General features: G+C 49.0%; 1 protein-coding gene across 2 annotated transcripts in view; it reads right to left on the bottom strand.

The window, feature by feature from the left end:
* The window catches only part of RELN (reelin), a 2,335,047-nt gene that overhangs the window by 1,423,574 nt on the left and 897,744 nt on the right, over positions 1–13,729 (bottom strand). For both annotated transcript variants that reach the window (XM_069628072.1, XM_069628071.1), the window contains exon 7: positions 12,086–12,182. In XM_069628072.1, the coding sequence (XP_069484173.1) occupies positions 12,086–12,182 (97 nt within the window). The remainder of the gene's footprint in view (positions 1–12,085; positions 12,183–13,729) is intronic.

The raw sequence follows: 13,729 nt of genomic DNA on the forward strand, positions 1-13,729 counted from the left end.
ACCTTAAGGGGGCCTTAATAAACGCAAGATCATTAGTAGGGCACACTATGGAGATAGCTAACCTCATTGCAGCAGAAGCTGACTTTTTAGCCATCACGGAATCTTGGCTACATGATGCAGCAGGTCCTGTCCTTTCCCTAATAGTCCCGGACAAACACACTATTCTGAGAGCAGAGAGACGTGAGTCACGAGGATGGAGGCATAGCCATTATCGCTAAATCTAATTTATCCATGAGATTAGCCCCTTCTCTAGACATCAAATGATGCAAATCCCTTTCAGTCAAAATACCTATTGCCAACTCCCAAACCCTTAATATCCATCTCATATATAGACCACCCGGTCCTATTGGCGCTTTCAATGAAGATATCTCCATTATTCTGTCGGATAACCTAAAAAGCACCTCTCAAACCCTACTGCTGGGGGATTTTAATCTGGGATTTAATGACCCTAGAGATCAAGAAGCAACTACTATGGCTAATATCCTGGTAGAACTTGGCTTCATTCAGAGAGTGAATTTACCAATACACAACAAGGGAAGAATACTTGATTGCGTAGCGGATTACAACTGCAACGCCTCGATTATTACTATCACCCCTCAAGTCTGGACAGACCACCACCTTCTGTTGTTCACGCTGACAACCAAAAGGCCCACCGTTAAGTCGACCATATACTCCCCACACAAACTAACTAGAAACAAAAAGAACATTACACTAGATAAACTTCTACCCCGCATCCTACCTATTCTTAATTCATTACCCAACAGTATGGAACCCAACTTGTTAGTCGACGAATATAACAAAATTATGACCACGACTCTTGATGATATTGCCCCATTAAAATTGAGAAATAGCAAGCATAAAAGCCACTCCTGGTTCACCCCACACTTGAAAAGCCTAAGAAAAGATAAGCGAAAATGTGAAACTGCATGGAGATTACTCCCCTCTGCTGAAAACAAAACGATTCTAATTAACATATCATCCCAATACAAGAAAGACATCCTCTTGGCGAAACAAGAAACTTAGAACAATAGAATCCAGCAAGATAACTCCAGCATGAAGGAACTATTCACAATCCTAAAAGAATTAGAGACCCCAATTCCAGTACAAGATTATTGCGTCAAAGACAAAACTTGGTGCTCCAATATTCAGCACGCTATAGTCCCTAATCTCCAGAACAAGATAGCACAAAAGAAACTCTCCCTAACATCCTCGACTCTACCTAACAAAACTCCCAGGCCGCCCCACAAACATCTAACCTGCTTTAGCTTCTCGAAAATCTCTATTCTCGAGGTTGAGAAGGTTATACTTTCGCTCAAACCTTCGAACTGCCAGGGTGACCAATGCCCAGCACAACTAATCAAGGACGCCGCAAGAGATCTAGCACCTTTCATCTCGAAGCTATCAACGCTTCCTTCTCATCAGGTACTATCCCAAACAACCTTACAGAGTCTTGGGTACCCATTCTCCTCAAGAAATCAAGAAACAAACTCTAGACCCTACTATACCGACTAATTACAGGCCCATCACGACAGTGCCATTCCTCCTAAAAATATTAGATAAGGTAGCATACAAATTCAGACGTTCCTGGAACTTAACCAACTGTTAGGAGCCCGACAATCAGGTTTCCGGCCACAACATGGCACGGAAACAGCACTAATTGATCTCAGGCCCAAATTGACGAGCTCAGAGACAAATGGAAAATCAGCTTTGCTTCTCCTTCTCAACCTCTCGGCTGCATTTGACCTGGTTGACCACAAGGTTTTATGCAACCCTTTGGATTCAGCTGCCCATTTCTATAAGGAGGTCATAGTCTGGATACAATCCTTTCTCAGCAACAGGACTATGAGAGTCTTTTCTCCTTCAGCAGTGGCAGACCCTATCCCCATCACCTGCGGGGTGACCCAGGGATCATGTGTCTCTCTGACTTTGTATAACATATTTATTAAGCCCCTTTTTGATGATCTAGACCATCTTGGTATCACCTACACCAACTATGCAAATGATACCCAGATTCTCTTACCACTTACTGGGGATTATGATAAGGATTTGGCCTTGGTGAATAGAATTTACAGCATCATTCAGACATGGATGGCTTCCCACGGTCTCTGCCTGAATGATGACAAAACTGAGCTCATCATCCTCGGCACTACCTCCCATCTCACAAGATTAGGCCCTGAATATTCATCCTTTACCATTGACGGGAACCTCATTAAAGTTGCCAAAGAAGTAAAAACCTTAGGTTTTTACTCTACCCTTACATTTACCAAACAGGTAAACACTTTGGCTTCCTCCACTGCATACACATGTAAATTAATCAGAGCTGGCAAAGACTTACTATCCTCTAACAGTTGTATTATCTGGGCCAGAGCCCTCATCCTGACCAAATTGGACTACTGCAATGCCCTTTACATTGGTGCCAACTAATACATTGTCAAGAGAATACAGACACTCCAGAACAATGGCCTCAAAGCTGCACTAAGCATAGCAAGATAAGAGCATATTTAAAGTAATACACTAGCCCCCATTTCTCCCGCCTTGTAAATAGTACTAATCTGCCTTGTAAATGTGTTCCTGCTTGCACTGTGCAAATCACTATTATATGCTTTCTATGTATCTACCTTAACCTATATACTCTGTATATTATGCCTGTATATCCTGATTTGTATCATATGTCACTTTGTAACTAAGCTGAAAGCCTTCTTGTATCCTCTGCGCCCTGATACCCTCGGGTCTGGCACGCATTATAAATAATAAACAAACAAACAAATACTGGAAGGAAATCCCATCACTTGTTCCTCCACATCCAACCCCTCAAAAAATGTCAACACGCAGCCCAGCAGACTCAACCACACCTTAACTGAGCCCACCGACACCCATGCACCACTGAAACTGCAACTCAGCAAACATAGGTCCTCCAAATCATGGACCATAAAGGAATAGCAGGTAGGAGATGTGCCTTACACAGACAACCAAACAAACTCACCACCCAGAGAACTCACCATTTAGCAGGCAAGACACTCATACCAACAGGCAAAGAACACTACTACACAACAAACATCAATGAAGCATCCAATGAGAACGAGTGTTCTTCCAAATTCCAAACCGTGAAGCTCTGCATCCTCACCATGCCAGACTCTACAATATCACTATCACTGACAGATGTAACCCATCAACAACTTCTTCATAGACAAGATAGACAACATAAGGCAACACATTGGCAACTCCAAATGTCCTCACCTTGCCAGCCACCATCATAGCAAGATTGACAAAATTCAGGCCATGACTCCAGCAGACTCGACAACACTCGACCAGCCTTCAAATCCACCACGTATAAAGAAAGCATGCTTCCCTCCTCCATTGTGAAAGGCATCACAGATGTAGCACTCATTGCTCACGTCACTAGTGCATCACTCATGCATGGCACTGTGCCAGGTGCACTGAAAATGAGACCGGGCACCCCCTGCTGAAGAAACCTGTGTTAAATCCAGACAACTCTCTAGCACCACCATCATTTTTTGCAGCACCCAGTTACCTCAGGGTTAGGTGTGCGATACAAATAAAACAAATACAAATTCAAATCAGGCATCTTCTCTTCCTGGGCAGAGTGATGGAAAACACTTACCATCAATTTGCACAAATGGACCACTCAGCACAATCTCTTACATTACTATATATTTAGTTTCCAACGAGGGTGATGCTCAGACCGCCACTAACCAAGTTATGGATGACACTGTCCACATCCGGGACAAAGTGACTCATGTTTACTTGTCTTACTTGACCTCTCCGCTGCATTTGATAACAAGGACCATGGCACTCCACCCAACAGCCCTGCCACATGCAGGGGATTCAACAGGACAGTCCTGCAGTGGTTAACCTCCTAATACTCCAACAGAAAACAACTCTACCAAATAGGCCCCAACAGTAGAGCACAGAGATAAGACTGGCCCCCTCCTTCCACTCTTCAAGTAAAAGCCAAAGACCCAACTCTTCAAAGTCCCATTCTTCTCCTTCCTCTACCCATTTTATCTGCCCTGCTACTCTGTAACCCTGGGTTCATCCCTCATGGACCGCCTCATTGGCTAGATTTACACTTCATAAATCCCATACAATCATACATACATACAACTGGCATTTGATAATTGCTGTTAGAGTTCAAATATTGCCAGCACCATACCCGAAGAGCCCACAAGGCTCCATCCTGTCCCCTGTCAACTTCAGCATCAACACATGGTATGCTTCTTTAACTCACCACCAACATCAAGATACACCAATACGCACATGACACATCTTTTGATCTAAAGATCAAATGCATAAATGATATCCATCAACTTGATCACTGTCTATCCCTCAGTCAAGTCTGGTTGACAAGCGCCTACCTAAGGCTTAACTCAACAAAGATGAAATTCATTCTCCTAGGAAACCTCACTAAGCATTTCAAGGTCCAGAAGAACAAGTTACTCTCTTACCTGGTAACGTTCTTTCGATGGGATGGTCCGACGACGTATTCCATATCTATGACAGTAATCACCACAGCTGTGCTGCTTCGGAAAATCTTTCGGCATCTGCGTCAATGACGTTGATATGCCGTCCTCGAGGACCTCCTCTGACGGCCGACGTCACCAGATGTTATAAGTAGGACGCACGACGCCCGTAGCTTCAGTTGTAGTTTTTTCCCAAGAACGTGTGGCACCAATCTTCTGCCAGTATGACCACAGAAAGCCTTGCGGAAACGTAAGCTGCAATCGCATAAGAAATTCTGTAGCGGGGTAGGCAGGGAGGGAGCGATATGAAATACGTCGTCGGACCATCCCATCGAAAGAACGTTACCAGGTAAGAGAGTAACTTGTTCTTCGAGGGGATTTGGTCCTCTGACGTATTCCATATCTATGACAGACTCCCAAAGAAGTACCAAAGTAAGGAGGTGGGGAAAGAATTTAGAATACAGAAATTTATAATGCCCAATCAAATTGCAGAGTAAAGGACCGCCTTGCCAAAGGCCAGATCCTGCCCCCGGATAGAATCGAGGGAGTAGTGACGTACAAAAGTATGGACCGAAGCCCAGGTGGCTGCATCACAGATGTTACGAATAGGAACACCCCTCTGCAGGGCAGTAGAGGCAGCCATACCCCTGGTAGAATGGGCCCGTAAGCCTACCGGAGGGTCCTTACCCACCAAGCGGTAACATTCGGCAATTGCCAAGATGATCGATCGAGACAAAGTCTGCTTAGTAACAGCTTGTCCCAAACGCCTTCCAGCGTAACCAATAAAGAGTTGATCGTCCACTCTGACCCGGAACATACGTGAAATGTAGAAGCTTAATGCTCTCCTAGGATCCAGCCTATGGAGCCTCTCCTCTTCGTTCCCAGGATGTGGAGGAGGATAAAATGCCGGAAGAATAACCTTTTGGCTTAAATGAAATTCCGACACCACCTTCGGAAGAAAGGAAGGACGAACTCGAAGGACAACCCTGTCCTTATGAAACACAGTGAAGGGTGGCTTAACTGAAAGTGCCTGTAACTCACTCACTCTCCGAGTGGAAGTGACCGCAACTAAAAATACACATTTAAGGGTTAACAGTCTCAAAGGACAAGAATGCAAAGGCTCAAATGGAGCACCCATTAGAAACTTGAGAACAAGGTTCAGATCCCAACCGGGCACCTGGAAAGGCGACAGAGGGAATACATTAGTGAGCCCTTTCAAAAACTGAGAAATTAAAGGGATTTTAAAATAAGAACACTCCTCAGACGAGCGCTTAAATATAGACAGCGCCGCCAGGTAACCCTTGATGGTACCCACTTGCAGGCCCCTGTGGGCCAAAGAAAGCAAAAGAGACAGAACCATAGGAATGTCAGATGAAAAAGGATCCACATTCTTAACCCTGCACCAGTCGCAGAACTTTCTCCAGCGGCAACGGTACAGGGACTTTGTTGCGGGCCTTCTGGCCAAAAGCAACACCTCCATCACGTCTTCAGGGCGGTCCCAATCCTTATACCTCAACCTTTCAGAAACCAAGCTTGAAGGTTGAGGGAACTGACCTCTGGATGGAGAACCTGACCCCCGTCCCGTGAGAGCAGATCGTCTCGGTAGGGAAGACGACGTGGAGGGCAGATGGACAATTCGAGAAGGTCCGGGTACCACGTCCTCCGGGCCCATGCCGGAGCAATGAGAATCATCCGAGAACCGAACCTCTGTAATCTCCGCAGCCCTTGCGGAATGACCGGGACTGGAGGCAACGCATACAGCAGTGGGAAGGCCCACTCCACTACGAACGCGTCTCCTAAGGCTCCTCTTGGAGGAAATTCCCACGAGCAGAACCTTTCGCACTTCCGGTTGACACTGGAGGCTAAGAGATCCACTTGAGGGGTCCACCAAAGGGCGAAGATCTCCAGGAGAATCTCCTGAGCCAACTCCCACTCGTGAGAGATCGTGCTCTGCCTGCTCAGAGCATCCTCCGTCTCGTTTTCGTCTCCCGCCAGATGAACTGCCGAGATCGAAACTTCCTGCTGGATTGCCCAGAACCAGAGCTGCATCGCCTCCCTGCACAGAGGAAGTGACCCTGCCCCCCCCCCCCTTATTGTTGAGGTAGTGCATGGCCACTGTGTTGTCTGTCAGGATCAGGACATTCTTCCCTCGCACAGTCGGCAGAAAAGCCTTCAGGGCAAGCCTGATGGCCCTCAGCTCCAACAGATTGATATGGAGTCTGGACTCCGACGGAGACCAACGACCGCTGACTGTCAACTCGTTCGCATGAGCTCCCCATCCCGTGAGGGATGCGTCCGTCACGATCGTCACCTCCGGCCAGGGTAGCCAAAATGGAGCCCCCTTCATCAGATTGCCTTCGACAGCCCACCACAGAAGGAGGACAACACCTGAACAGGGTCCGACATCCTGCCGGAGGACTGAGACCACTGAAGCTTGAGTGCCCATTGCAAAGATCTCATCCGCAACCTGGCCTCTGGCACCAGAAGAATGCAGGATGCCATGAGGCCGAGCAATCTCAAGAACTGGAACGCTGGGAGACTCTGGGCATGCTGAAACTTGTGCACCATCTGCTGAATGTGATGAGCCCTCACCTGGGGAGGAAAACACTGCCCCAGGTACGTGTCGAGCACTGCTCCAATTTACTGGAGCCTCTGAGTTGGCGTCAAGCGGGACTTCTTTAAGTTGAGGGAGAAGCCCAGCTTGTGGAGGGAGTGGCAGGTGACAGACAGATGATCCAGGACTTGCTCGGGAGAGCACGCCCTGATCAGCCAATCGTCCAGGTAGGGGTAGATGTGAATCCCCCCTTTCCTGATATGCGCTGCCACCACTACCATGAGCTTGGTGAAGACCCTCGGGGCGGAGGTCAATCCGAACGGCAGGACCCGAAACTGAAAGTGCGAGTCACCAACCACGAACCTCAGGTACTTCTTGTGCTTTGGATGGATCGGCACATGAAAATAAGCGTCCTTCAGGTCGAGAGACACCAACCAGTCCTGAAGTTGAAGGGCCTGGAGGACGTGAGAGAGAGTAACCATCTTGAACTTGCGCAAGTCCATGATGGGTCTCAATCCCCCGTCTTTCTTCAAAATCAAAAAATAAGGGGAATACCATCCCTTGTTCCTCGCCGCTACCAGTTCTATGGTGCCTTTCTCCAGCAGGGATTGAATTTCCTGCACAAGGAGCGGATCCGGACTCTCCAAAGAGAGATTCCCTGGTGGATTGTCGTGAGGCCTCTGCCGGAAAGGAAGACAGTAGCCGTGGGCTATGATCTCCAGAACCCACACATCTGAAGTAATGGCATGCCATTCTACCAGATGCAACGCCAGCCTTCCCCCAACTGGCGAAGCATGGGCCTCATGACTGAGCAGAAGCGGCTGCGGCATTGCCTGAGGGCAAAGAGGCAACTGCTTGTGCGGCCTTGGCACCTCAAGTACCTTGTTTCCCACCTCTGGCACTCCTACGGTTGCCCCTTTGACTTGCACCTCCTCTCGCTTTACTAAAGGATGAGTAATAACGAAAGGAACCTCCCCTCCACTGCTGTCCCCTAGGACGAAAAGGCAGAGGTTGGCGGACTGCAGCGCCCAACGACTTTGCTGCAGCTTTGGAGGTCTGCAACCTCTCAAGGCTCTCGTCAGCCTTGCTGCCAAAAAGATGTTCACCATCAAAGGGCATATTTAGGAGCCTGGCTCGCATATCAGGAGCAAACCCCGACTTCCTCAACCACGAAAGCCTGCGTATCATGGTGCTCGCCGCCATGGACCGGCTGACACAGTCTGCCATGTCCAAACCCGACTGAACGGACTCACACATGGCATCCTTGCCATCCTGAATAATAGCAAGAAAACCATCCCGTTCGTCCCCTTCAGGAATATGTTCAGCCGCTAAGGAAATACAGTTCCACAGAGTGTGCATGAAACGTGACAAGGCACATACGGAGTTGGCCGCCTGAAGAGCCATACCCCCTGAGGAAAACACTTTCTTCGCCCAGCCATCAAAACGCTTGTCGTCCCTATCAGGAGGGATGGTAGGATACGACGCCTACTTAGCTGGGGCCGTAGCCGCCTGCACCACCAAACTCTCCAGAGTGGGGTGCGTGGTCAAGTAGCAGGGGTTACTACTTGCTGGCCGGTATTTTCGCGGCAAAGACTTGCCCACTGCCGGGAGACACTCCGGAGCAGTCCAAGCCGCTGCACCCTTCTTTGCAGAGCCATGTGGAATGGCAGTACTGGGTCAGTGGGTGGACCTTGGTCGAGGATATCCGTCAGGTCATCCTGCACAAAATCAACTGGGGGCGCCTACCACCCCAAGTAGTCTGTGACCCTCGACATAAGGCACCGGTACGATGACTCGGCATGGGTGCCAGGCTCAGGCCTACAGAACTCCACCTCCAGAGAGGTGTCCAGACCACTGGCGTCATGCAGTGACTGACGCAAGTCCTCAATCTGGCTATGACCAGAAAGAATCTCATCTGGTACTGTGTCCGGAACCAACCCATCTTCAGAACCCTCTTACACCTCGGAAATATACTCCATAGGCTGGAAAGTGGGCAATGAATAAGGGAGAAAGACATGTTTTGCCTTGGCCAGAGCATTTCTAGGGTGTTCCCCCGTGCCACACCACAGCCTCGAAAGGCGTCGAGTGAAACGGCGTCGACGTCGAACGTGGCGCCGACAGCTTCGACGGCTTCGACACAGGCCTCGAGGGCGGAGCCCCGAGCGTGTCCTTCGACGACTTCCTCGAAGGCGGAGCCTCGAGAGGGTCTATTGACGACCTTGGCGCCACCGGGGTCGGCGTCTTCTTCGAAGCCTTCACAGGTGCACACGGGCTCGAGCGCATCGAGGACCGGAACCTGGAACGGGCATGACTAGAACGATTCCCCTTTTCCGAGCGGGACCTCTCCCGAGAATCGTGCCGACCACCCGAGCCCGAAGACGTATGAGCGGTGTCTCTAGTACGGTCACGGCCGACCCCACTCGGAGGCGCGGACGGACCGGTGCCCTGCGATTCAAGAATCGGCAACATTTTCTTCCCATTCCTCCAGAGGGGAACGCTTGGTGGATAAGAAACCCGCCGACGGGCGGAGTCCTCGGATGAGGACGGGGAAGGCGACCGATGACAGCGCTTCCGGGAGTGCCTCGAAGAGGCAGAGGAGTGGCGGGACCCACTCCGGGACCGAGACCCCCTAGACTTACGACTACGATGCGGACAGTCACCCCTCGAATCGTCCGTCGAAAGCCCAGTGGACCTCACCTTCCGGGGCTTCGACACCTTACCGACCGATAGCTTCTTCTTACGTTCCCGCAAGGCCTTGGTCGTAAGCGACTTGCAGTCATCACAATCATCCGTGTCATGGGCCTCCCCGAGGCACCAGAGGCAGGCGTCGTGCAGACCGTCACCGACATCTTGGACCCGCAGTCCCCACACTTCTTGAAGCCCGGACGCGGGTTGGAAGATGAGGAAGACATCCCGATAAGTACTTCACAAACGAACAGGTTCGAAGAACCGAAAGAACAGAAACTCCAAAGAGTCGAGGCGCACCGAGATCTCCAAAGCGAACACGTTCGCGGAAAAAACGGAACTGAGGCTACAGGCGTCGTGCGTCCTACTTATAACATCTGGTGACGTCGGCCATCGGAGGAGGTCCTCGAGGACTGCGTATCGACGTCATTGACGCAGGACGCAGACGCCAAAAGATTTTCCGAAGCAGCACAGCTGCAATGGCTACTCCTTCAACCATTCATCGTTGAGGGGAAACTTACCATCTCCCAAGGCCAATTCGCACCACAAGCCACAGCATCGCCAGACTAGATACAAAGAATTGAAAAGGGGCAACACCAGGAAACAATATTTTTCCTACTATGCGCCCTGTCTCGGGAACAATTTACCAATGCAGGTAAGACTCGCCCTCTCCATTTTACACTTCAGGAAGAGCCTGGAGACCATGTCATTCAAAAACTCATTCCCCTCCTCTGCTACCCCCACACACTATCCGAAAACTCTGCAGGTGCATCCACTATGTACAGCATCTGTTGCTTCCCAGATAGGTTTGCACTTTGCATTCAAACCAATGGCTAGTTATAATTACTATGTGTGTTAAAACATCACCACTTGTGGAAGCAGAATCCACAATGTCACGTTACCGCTCACAGAAAAAGCATGACTAGTGACACTTTTGCCAGCAATCTCCATGAAAGAAAAGGTAACCTTGAAAATGGGCACAAGTAAGATAAATACCAAACCAAGTTGAGATGTGAATTTGCGATTAATAGTGGCTGAAGCCAGAATCCTGTCCTGCAACTTAACCCTTTGAGAGCCATCCAAACTAAGTTGAGATGTGAATTTCCTATTAATAGTGGCTGAAGCCAGAACCATGTTCTGCAATTTAACCCTTTGAGAGCCATCCAAACTAAGTTGAGATGTGAATTTGCTATTAATAGTGGCTGAAGACAGTACCATGTTCTGCAAATTAACCCTTTGAGATCCTTCCCTCACTAGAGAAGCCCAGAATGTTAGGGAAAAGAAATATTCTAAGGGTGCTCAAACGATTAAAACGTCGGTTGGGTGTTTTCATAAACACTGACAAGAACAGAAAATTGATTTGGTCGCCAGGTTTCGTGTCACAGCCCTTGAAATTAATGCATAATTTCTGCCCTGCTGCATTTAATTAACTAGCTTACTTTTTTACATATAATTAAGAGTTTGGCAGTAGCAGCGGTAAAACACCTGGTAAAATGCCAGGTGTTTTACCATTCCGCCAAATTCCGAGTTTGACCACCACACAAAAGTAGTATTGAATGCAGTAATTACAAGGTGCAGTAACAATCGCATGCCCTAACTACCAGACCACGTGGGATCCTACTGGACTCCAAAATGGGGAACAACCCAACAACAGACAGGCCCACATCACCTGCTTCCCGGCACTCAGTAATGACTGCATGCAGTAACGGTAACTGAGTTTGCCAGTATTACCAAAGGTAATAACGACAAACTCGAAAGCAGACCCATAGTATAATTTGTTTAGCGGCTAATACCAAGAAATTGTGTTTCATTGCCAGTAATGCTGCTACTTACATACCTATGGCGGTATTTACTGCCGGTGGTAATCAGGGGCGGCCTTATCGACAGCAGCACCCTGGGCGAATTGGCGCCCCCCTCCCCACATTCCCCTGGTCAGCAGGGGGTGGGGCGGGGGATCAGGAAGCGCCACTTTTTGTGCAAAGCATCAGCACCCTATTCTTATTAAATGTGCCCCACCACGGCGGGAGTATTTAATAACAAAAGGGCACCTGCCACACCTTCGCCCACTACGCCAGTTTGGGGGAGCCCTTGAAAGACTCCAGCGAGCTGGCGTTGTGGGGTGCTAATGGTGCCCTAGGTGGGTACGGGGGGTATGGTGCCCTGGGGGTCGCCCGGCCCGCCCTGCTCTAAGGCCGGCCCTGGTGGTAATGACATACTGCCAACAGTTATTCATAGTCACATTTCTGACAAGGCTATTGCCCACAGCGTGATCATTGGATTCCAGCTCGTAGTTCTGTGATGAGGCCCGTGTTCTGGTACATGGATGAGACATCAGTGCCAAACACAAACGCAAAACTTAACTTACCATTTCTCGCGGACCATAAGGCTCACAAAATGTGACCGCATTCCCATGCATGATGACACCACACTGCTCTCCCACCTCACAATTGCTGCACTTAGACCTAAAACATAAAAGAAAAAACATTTATGGTGAAATCCATCCGGAATATATTACAAATACTGAGTGACTGAATGATCCTAGTTTCCTAAATGTATTAAAACGGATTACAGATAACTCATGATCATGTTCTTTTCATCAACCAACACCAATTCCCACTCTAGTTTCCACTGTTTACACTCCTTCTGCCCCAGCTATGTCATATATATGCTCTCATTTGGCCTATCCAAAGTAATCATTTTGATATACCACACACGCATGCACAGACACACACCCCTCCCCCCTGCTGGAAACATGATGCTGTTCATTAAGTAAAAAGACAAAGGATTATCAGGCATGGTCTGTTGCACCCATTAGGTGCAGTGTGGGAAAATCGTCATCAGGGCTTGCCATTTGAAATCCCTAAGGTTGGCTCGTGCTAATGCTAATTTTGGCTTTTCCTCTATATCTGGGAAACTCGAATGAGTGTGTTTGGCATTGCTGTTGTGTTTCAAGTTTAGGTTTTCTTCCTGGCGTGCTGCTAGGCCGCCTGGTGTGTTCGCCGTGCATTGTGCCGTTTTCCCTCCCTCTCTTTCTCCCCCTTCCATCTCTCTGCTCTCTCCCTCTAAGGTGCTTTCAATCTCCTTGATCTTCTCTAACTCCTACTCTATCACCTATCCTATCTCTCTTTCGAAGTCTGGAAGGAAAAGGTTCAAGAAGAGTCTCCTGGTCTCCAATCCAGGCCTGCCCATTGCTGACACATATGTCAACGTTTCTTCACTGACATCCTCTTTGTCATTCCCTCTCCGGATCTTTGGATTCCCCATATGGTCTCAGTGCTCGCCCCTTTCTCTTCTTCGCCCATTAATGGTGGAACCCACTGGGAAGTTCCCTTGGCCTATTTGCGATCCTCTAGGGGTATAATTAATGTCTACCAAAAGGGCACTGTCATGGTCCAGGGCTCTCAGCCCAACCTCCTCCTTCTTGAAAGATGTATTCCTTCTCTCATCAACTTACTCCCTTCTCCTGTAACTCCTCCTTCTGCCACCCTTGTGTCCCAATCGCCACCACCGACGGGCATACAACATTCCTGTACTCCTCTTCGGAAGACCTTCCAAGGTGGCAGCCAGCTCCACTTAGCTATCCTCAACTCTCGCTCTACCGTTAAACACTCCTCTGAATCTGCCACCTCCATGAAGACTTCAACCTTGACATCCTTGCTCTCACTGAGACGTTCACGGTGAGCTCTGTTAGTACAGGATCCTCTCTAAGCCCAGGCCTAACCGGTCTGGGGGCGCAGTGGCCCTAATCTTCCCTGAATGGGTCCCTGCTACTAACATACCCACTCAGTCCTACTCTTCCTTCGAATGCCTCGTCTGCAGGCTTGGTGTCTCTCCAATCCTCTTGCTGACTCTTGCCACCATCTACACGACCCCAGGTCTGGTCTCCCTCTTCCTCACAGAGTGGTCTGACCTCGCCTCTTCTCTCTTGGCCTCCACTCCAAGCTTCTCTTCGTCAGAGACTTCAATATTCACCTTAACACCCCTGATGCAGCCTCACATCCTTCCCTCC

The sequence above is a fragment of the Ambystoma mexicanum genome, chromosome 12 (assembly GCF_040938575.1).
Source record: "Ambystoma mexicanum isolate Mex_15411 chromosome 12, UKY_AmexF1_1, whole genome shotgun sequence".
Taxonomy (NCBI): domain Eukaryota; kingdom Metazoa; phylum Chordata; class Amphibia; order Caudata; family Ambystomatidae; genus Ambystoma; species Ambystoma mexicanum.